This window comes from Myotis brandtii, unplaced genomic scaffold (assembly GCF_000412655.1).
Source record: "Myotis brandtii unplaced genomic scaffold, ASM41265v1 scaffold1612, whole genome shotgun sequence".
NCBI classification, from domain to species: Eukaryota; Metazoa; Chordata; class Mammalia; order Chiroptera; family Vespertilionidae; genus Myotis; species Myotis brandtii.
Window position 1 is genome coordinate 675,729 of NW_005355890.1, and position 8,720 is coordinate 684,448.

Consider the following 8,720-nt stretch of genomic DNA (forward strand, 5'->3'; position numbering starts at 1 on the left):
GCATGGCTGCCGGCTGCCATCTCGGCTGACAGTTAATTTGCATAAGGATATGCTGATTAGCCAATGGGAAGGGTAGCGGTCGTACGCTAATTACCATGTTTCTCTTTTATTAGTGTAGATTAGCAAAATTAATGTGCCCTGGCTGGTGTGGCTCAGTTGGTTGGAGCATCGAACTGTACACTAAAAGGTTGTGGGTTCGATTCCCGGTCAGGGTACATACCCAGATTGCAGGTTTGATCCTTGGTTGGGCATGTACAGGAGGCAACTCATCTATGTTTCTCTCTCTCCCTTCTTCTCGCTGCCAAATCCATTAAAACATATCTTTGGGTAAGGATTAAGAGAAGTTAATGTAAAAGAACACCCTGTGCAGATCAGGCTGTGGGGCTTGCAGGAGAGCATCATCCTCGCTCAAAGGCCCACTGGCCCCAGCCTCAGCTCAGCTCACGCGCACCCTGTGGTCCCTCTGGATGTCTCTGCCTGTGTTTCATGTGGCTCCTTCTTATGTGTCAGTTTAATGTCACAGAGGCCTGCTCAGACCACCCTCCCTCTCAGGGCCCCCTTTTACTTTCTGCTGACACATCTGGGGCTCCATGTGTGGCCCCCAGTTCTGTTAATGACTGTCTCCCAGGGCGTCTCACTCATCAAGGAGCCTCGCACTGAGCACAGCACCTGCCACGTGGCTAGAGTGAGAAACAGCACAACCCTCGAAAGCAAAATGCTTCCGTGAACAGTCTTTAAAGTTACAGTGCATGTGAGCACATACCTAGTGCCAACAGTGGGAAATGATGCCCTAACTAGAAATGATAAGAAAAGTGAAGATATAGGGTAGCTATGTATAAAGGCACAGATATAAAAAAGCTGAGAGGAAAAATGTAAAAATTAAAATACACATAAAAGATGTATGAATAGAGAGAAAGCAGCTCTTTGCATTTCTTGCCATTTTTCTTTTAAGTTTGATTTTTTTTAAGATGAAAATTTAAAATGAAACAGTTGTGTTAAAACAGCAGGATTCTGGTTGCAATGTTTTCGTTCACGCTTTTGTTAATTGTGTCTGTAATTAACATCGTTTTATGACAAGGAGCAGTAATGACAGTGAAGGGCGAACAGGAGACACAACCTACATGCTGAGCCACCCAGGCTCCTCCCTGCCTGGGGACCAGTGGCGCATGCCCTGAGCTGGAAGGATGCCCAATGGGTCCTGCTTAACTTTCTGGAGCCCATATCACTGTGGCCCTGCCCCCGGAAACTGCTGACCCTGGCAGCCATCACCAAAGAATGACCAGCTACTTTTAACTTCCTGAGGCCAAGAGAGCGGTGAAAGGAGAGGGAAGGGAGCAGGGACTGAGTGCCGGCGCGTCTAGTGCTCCAGGCACATTGTCTTGTGAAGTCTTTGCCCAGAAACCTCAGGATGCAGATGAGCAAACGGAGGCTCTGGACGCCCCGGCCACAAAGCAGCCAAGGGCGGAAGCTGGCTTGTCATCTGGCCTATCTGGGCCAGTGCTCCGTCCACCACACACATCTAAGAGCTTTCCGGAAGGCAGGCGGCGCGGGCATGGTGGGTGGGCAGCCGCTCCACATGGGCCTCACCTGGCTGCATCTTCTTCCAGCAGCAGCTTCACGAACTGCCGGGGCACGTGCAGGGAGAGCACGCTCTCCGCCATCTGCTCCAGGATCCGCAGGTGGTTGCCGTCGGTGGTGGGGAAGCGGTACATGCGGCAGATGGCACCACCGAACACTGAGGGGCGGGGAGACGGAGACTGTAGACCTGGCCAGGTCCTCCCCACGCCCCCAAGTATCCTGACTGTTCCTCTCAATCAAACACTTAAACCCAAAGCCCTCCAGGTGACTGAGCCTGAATGCTCTTCCCCTGGGACATGCAATCCCGTTCTCCCAGAATGAACCACTAACTCCCAAATACAAGGGCTGTGCCAGCGAGGCCGGCAGCCACTAAGGCCAATGTCGGCAAGAGAGCCACAGAAGGGGGTGGAAAGGGTGACTGTGGGCCCGACTGGACTCTCCCGAGAGGGGCAAGAGGACCGTGGAGGAATCCGCTCACCCGATTTCAGCAACGTGTCTTTACGCAACGAAGCATATTTGGATCGGATTCCCAACGCTTCGGTCAAGCTCTCGTCCACGGGGAGGACCATCTAGTGACATACAGAAAAGCACGAGAAGCCATAGGCTCAGGTGAGCCCAGCGCACTCCGCAGGGGTGGTGGCCGCCAGATCTCATGAAGGAGCTCTTAAGGTGAATGGCACCACCCACTCCACAATGAGTAGGTCACCTAGGCCACCGACTGATCAACCCACGTCCCAGTACAGTGGACGTGTCCCACTCAAAATTTTCCAGAAATGCCTGTCTTTCGACTACGTCATTTCACCTCATATTTCAGTGTTTTGACGTGTAAAGTAAAAGGGAGGGAAAACGATACCCAGAAATATTTCCATAGCTGATGTTCTGGGCTTATTTGGGGTAAAATGACCTATCTCTGTATTTTAAAATGATATGTACCAGCGCTTGAGTTCTAAACTGGAATTCTAGTCTGAGAGCACAGATTGTCTCTGAACATGAGAGTGAGAGAGAAGGTGAGGAGACAGCATGGGAGGGAAAGGGGATGGGAAGACAGACCCTGAGAGGGGGTGTGAGAGGCGGCAGGACCTGTGCAGACTTGAGATGTGTGTGCATGAGGCAACCATGAGCGCCTGAGTGCCTGGGAGAGGAAGGTACTAACAAAATACCAAAGACAGTCTGGGTCTCATTCCCCACCCCCAATCCCAGCCACCTCTCCCCCCTCCTGACTGCACCCCCATCACCTCTCCCCGCTCCTGACTGCACCCCCTCCACAACTCTCTCCCCACCTGACTGCACCCCATCCACAATTCTCTCCCCTCCTGACTGCACCCCCATTATCTCTCCCCCCTCCTGACTGCACCCCCATCACCTCTCCCCGCTCCTGACTGCACCCCCTCCACACCCCTCTCCCTTCCTGACTGCAGCCCCTCCGCCAGGCTCCCCCCACCTCTTCCCATTCTGGAGAGGTGGCCTGTGTGGCCTGGGCAGAGGCAGGCTCCAGGGCAGCAGAGCCTGAGGGGCTCCCTTGTCTCCCCTTTGAGAAGCGCCCGGGGGACTGGTAGGTCCTATGGCGGGTGGACAGTGCAGGCCCACCTGCTCCTTCCCTGCGGCAGAGGCAGCGCCCATCTAGACAGGGGCCATCACTCCTTCCCAGGAAGGGGTGCTCACCCTCCCGTTGATGGTGTCCACAGCCCGGGTCACTGGAGGCCGCTGGTCTGACTTCTCCTCCATCTGCCAGCCGATCACCGTGATGTTACCCACACGGTCACTCTCTGCAGACCTGCAACAAGCAACGTGCTTTGGGAAGTGGCATCGTGACTGGGCTCCATTTCTGCGTAAGCTCAGCATCTGTCACCAAGGTCTAGGGCGTGCCGGGACCTGGCCGGCTGGCCAGTCGGGCAGCACTTGCTGCACGCCCAGACTCCAGGGGAGGCAGACAGGGAACCCAAGCCCCAGGAGAAGGGCGAGCATGCCTGGGGACCTGAGGGGAGGAGCCAGTGCTTGCTCCCCTGGGCTGACCCCTGCCCCACACAGCAATGGGGACACGTCTGGAAATGAGGACTGAAGAGAACCTTCTTCTGGGACCAGACCCTTCCTGCTCCTTCTTCAAGCTTTGATTTTCCCCAAGGCTGAGGCCTGGACCCTAAGTCAGCTGAGGCCACCCAGGGTTTCCCAAAGCCTCTGATTCCTGACACGGCACAGCTGCTGCCACTCCACCCGTCTGGCTCCCCCTAAGATCGCGGGGGGCTGCACTGCGTGGGCCCATGTGACTCATCCAAGGACGCCTGGACTATTATGGAAGACGTCTGACAGAGCCAGTGTCAACTTTCCTGTGGTCACTGCTGTGCCAAATGCCTCTGTGACTCTGTGTCCTCATGCCCGGGAAGTCCTTTCCCCACACTATCCCAACAGTCCTTGTCAGCTTCTCTTAGAGGATGATCTCCACTTCTTACGTGTGCGTGGGTCCAACTAGGATTGCTCAGGCACATCGTGTACCTGGGTATTTTCCTCTACAACCCCGTTCCCCATGACCCTCTTGTTTCCCTAGGACTGTTCCTCTCTCCCCAGTCAGGTCTCCACACCCACCAGGCGCCTGCAGGGCTCCTGTCCTGCCCGATGCCGGCGGCACTGCTATCACCATGGCTGCAGAGAATTAGTGCAGGGAATTAATCCTCTTTGCCAACATTTCCTTTGCTATTTTGGAATGTTTTCCCAATTTTCACATTATTTTGAAAACAAGAACACCAAGTCAGGGCTTGGGTGGGAGTTGCCCCTAAAATGAATTTGGGAAGGGTTGCCATCTTGACATCTTTCTTCCAGGTACATGGTGGGGGTCCCCCCGCCCCCACAAATATTTATTAAGCCCCAAGCCCTGTTCTATGTGCCTTAGGATACAGCAATGAAGCAAAACAGACAAAACCCCTGCTTTCTGGGAGCGGACACTCTGTTGGGGAGGAAGCAGACACTGTAAACTCATCTCGCCGATCAGATGTGATCTAGGTCTTCCTGCAGGTCTGAGTCCAGCTGTGCTCGATTTCCTGTGGATGCCACACATGCCCCCTCCATTAGCTCCCTGACAGGCTGTTTGCTAAGACCAGCCTCTGGGAGAGGCAGGAAATGGGGCCCTTCCCCATCAGTCCCGGAACCTCAGAACTCAAGATCATCTCAAAGGAACAAAATTAAATACCAACCTTAGTGTTAAATGCAACCGATGATGCCTGTCCTGGAGCAGATCCTTGACAATGAATGTCCCAGAGCCCAGTAGGTACATCTGAGGAAGAGGGAACACAGCGTGAGCCTGTGCTGTGCCTCGGCCCCATGACCAGGCCGGGGTCGCTGGCTGCTGCCCACAGCACCTCTGACCCTCACTGCAGGAGCCCAACAGGGATGTGCAGGAAGAAATTCCAAAGGCAAATCCCACTGGACATCAATTAGTGAGCCAGTGGTGAAGCCAGTCGCATGTGCTCCTCTCGCTGAAATAACTGCCCAGCTTTAAGAAGCGAAGAAAGGCCCCTGAACCACGCGCTACTTAACTGTTCCCTGAGATCTGTCTTTGACGTCGTACACGGAGAGTTTGATCTGCGTCATCTGATTGATGAGAGAGTCTTGGAAGAAGGCAATGCTGCTTAAGAATATAGGGTTGTTGGTTCCCTAGAACAGAAAAGAAAATCCTCAGAACACAGAGTTGAATTTTTAAAGTGATTGTTCATTTCAGAACGAGAAATTAACGTTCTTACCAACTTGGATCAACACAAATGCTCATGGCAGCTTAAACAAATGCAGTCAACGAAAACCCCGTTTTTCAAGAACGAAGGCGTCCCACAAACCCCTCCCGATCCAGACACAGCTGGGCCCAGGCGGGTCCCGAGGGCCCCCTCAGTGGGAGGCTTCTATAACATGGAAACAGGCTGATGTTCACGTGTCGTTCAGCTTGAGATACACTATGCAATTGGGTCTACTACTTTGGGCTGTTCCTGTAAGGTGTGCCAAGGCGGATGGAAGAGGAAATGAATAGCTTAAGTCGTTTCTTACTTCTAGAATCCTGTGGTTTAGAATAATTAAGGCCTGACCTATTTAAGCTATCCCTTTTTTGAGGACTAGCTGCTAGTTTCTAGATCACAGGTGGTTATTCCTGGCAGTTTAGCCTCGCTCCCCCGCCCCCAAAGCCCTGCCTGTGTGGGGACCATGCCCTGGCTGAGCGCCCTCTGCAGCTCCAGATCCAGTCTCTCCACACCTGCTGGACAGCACCGGCCTCCCTCCATCCGCCCCTGTCAACCAGCTCTGACTCTCGCCCAAGGAGGCCACCAACTTGGGCATCTGCTTTGGTACCTGCTTCTCTGTCGTTCTCAACCTCCAAGTTACAATAAACTCTTCCATAAACCCTCCCTCGCCCCCTAGCCAGTGTTCTCAGTGGTTAGAGCATCAGCCCGAGCACTGAAGGGTCTCAGGTTCAATTGCCGGGCACATGCCTGGGTTGCAGGTTAAATCCCCGGCCCAGGTAAGGCACGTGCAAGAAGCAACCAATCGATGTGCCTCTCTCACATCGATGATTCTCTCTCTCCTACTCTCTCTAAAAATCAATAGGAAAAATACACTCTTTCGGGTGAGGATTAACAAAAAAACAAAATTTAAAAATCCTCTCTCGCAGGCACCCCTTCTGCCCCTCCTGCCCCTCCTTCCCAATGCGTCAGGTGCCACATCGCACTCCCTCACACACCTCTGCTCAGGTGGCCCTCACGTAACTCCTAGCCCGACTTTTGAGGCGTTCCCCTTGCTCTCCACCTGTGCCTTCTGCACACATGAACAGGCTGATGTTATTCTCCAAGACACATGATGCTCCCCATCGCCATTACAGGACTCTGCAATGCTCTGCAGCTGTGGTCCCTAGACCGGCAGCGTGGGCATGACCTGGAGCCTGGGAGAAACACAGAGTCTTGGGCCCCACCCGACTTATCGAGTCAGAATTTCACTACGTGGCGTAGGAAGCCACCTCCGATCCTCAGAACCAGCGGGAACCCATCCTCCTGGTGCCATCCTCACCCTTCACACACCTGCACTCTGCTGGGTACAGATGCGGACACCTTCATTCATGGTGTCAACCTCTTGGGGGCAGGGCTGGGGCCTCAATGGCCTCTGCATCACCCGCAGCGCCCAGCACTGTGCTGCGTGTACAGACAGTGCTCAACAAAGGCTTAGAAACAGGATTGCTGACTTGAACTTGGAAATAAGTTCACAAGAGAATGAAAAGGTCTATCTTCCAAAATGTAAAGCTAGGGACGAGGAGGAAGTGCAGTGGAGCCTGCCGGAGATTGCCAGGGCGGACAATTCACACAGGAGCTCACATCGCCAGCAGAAGCCTGTGGAATCCCACAGCAACGCCTACTCTTAGTTTCACAACTTACACAATGTGCTCAATTATCTAAACGGCTTCTGTAAAATTCCTGAGGTGAATGCATAACATTTAGTTTAATGAAAAAGTAAGTATATAACACACAACTCAAAAGGATATAAAGATAAAAACCAATTAAAACAGGGGTATGTCCACTAGGAGGGTTGGTTAAGAGTTACTCTCCAACTGGAAGTGACAAGGAAGAATTGGATCTTCCTCTTAAAAGGCAGCCAACTTTATAGCATCACTGTTCAAAAATACCCAGCCAGTAACTGACCAATGATTGTAAAGGATATGGCAAAAACAGTGCCCTCCAGAACTGTGATGAAAAATATCACTTACTAAAAACACATGGACAACAGCAAGAATTCACATAGAAATGATCCCGGCTACAGGTGCTCAGGTCACCGAGCAGCCTCCCCCGGGGTGAGACCACGGCAAGCCTGTCCCCGAGCCCCGGGGGCCAGCAGCACCCACCTCGATGATCTCCGTCTGTGCGTGCTTCGTCCAGAATGCCTGCGGAGGGGTGGTCACACTCACTGCTACAAAACTATTTGGTTTCCGATCTAGCGATGGCGTATGCAGCTCACTACAAGCTATGGAATCAAGATGGGAGAGAAAAGAATCCTTTAAAATCAGGCTCTAGTTAGTTCTGTGTTCCACACACACTCAAAGAGCAAAGACAGTAAATGACACTCAAAAGGATGAGGCAATTACATGGTCTGTTGTCACAGGGAGCTGATTTTTTAATTGGAAACAATCTCTACTCACCCCCCACACACACACCTCCCCGGACGCCATGGCAGCAGTGCCCTAGCTGCAGGGAAGGCGAGCCCAAAGGGCTTTCTGCACCCATGGAATGGCGCACAGAGCCAACCATCTCACATGCACATCTAGTGTACTGAGCATTTTGGGACAGATTATAAGACTCAGAAGTTCAATGGTAGAAGTGACTTACGGGGAAAACGGTCCTAATGCATGAACTCTAAGATGTATCTTTGTAAAATGCACTGTGAAAGAAAGATGACCCACTGCCTTGAGACCAGCAAATGCTACCGACCATAAGACACTTTGTCATTACAGAAAAACATGAAGAAACATGCTCCGTGGAACTGATTAAATGTACGGCAAGTCAAACTTCTGCACCGGAAGAAGCAGCTTTTCTGGCAGAGCAATAACCACCCCCGAGTGCTCGGCTTTTGCTTGCTTTCGGAGTTCTCAAACAACTGACTTCGACCCTTTTTGTCAGTGTTCTCATTGCCTTTATGGAGGAAAAAACTTTTTGGAGGGCCTCACACTGTCGTTCCTGCTCCCATCTTTCTCATTTGATTTTTAGAATGCTCTCTAGTGATTTAAAACTTAAAAATTAACTTTTACTTCTGGAAATTAACTTTGGTTCTCTGATTATCCCTTGTAATATTGTCTCATATATCTTGAATCTTCATTATTTATTGGATACTAGAGGCCCGGTGCACGAGATTCATGCACTGGGGGGAAGGGGGTCCCTCAGCCTGGCCTGCGCCCTCTTGCAGTCCAGGACCCCTCGGCATGCATCCCTCTCAGAAATCCCTCTCGAAGTCTGGAAGCACTTGGGGACGTCTGACTGATGGCTTAGGCCCGCTCCCGCCACCACCGCTGCGCTCGCCAGCCATGAGCTGGCTTCTGGCTGAGCGGCGCTCCCCATGTGGGAGCACACTGACCACCAGAGGACAGCTCCTGCATTGAGCATCTGCCCCCTGGTGGTCAGTGTGCATCATAG

General features: G+C 52.4%; 1 protein-coding gene across 17 annotated transcripts in view; it reads right to left on the reverse strand.

Moving 5' to 3' along the window:
* Positions 1-8,720, reverse strand: part of INPP4A (inositol polyphosphate-4-phosphatase type I A) — a 121,839-nt gene that overhangs the window by 45,371 nt on the left and 67,748 nt on the right. For all 17 annotated transcript variants that reach the window (XM_005862211.2, XM_014536413.1, XM_014536406.1 and 14 more), the window contains 6 exons: positions 7,439-7,557; positions 5,107-5,223; positions 4,764-4,843; positions 3,241-3,352; positions 2,057-2,147; positions 1,588-1,735 (listed from right to left, as the gene is read on the reverse strand). In XM_005862211.2, the coding sequence (XP_005862273.1) occupies positions 1,588-1,735; positions 2,057-2,147; positions 3,241-3,352; positions 4,764-4,843; positions 5,107-5,223; positions 7,439-7,557 (667 nt within the window). The remainder of the gene's footprint in view (positions 1-1,587; positions 1,736-2,056; positions 2,148-3,240; positions 3,353-4,763; positions 4,844-5,106; positions 5,224-7,438; positions 7,558-8,720) is intronic.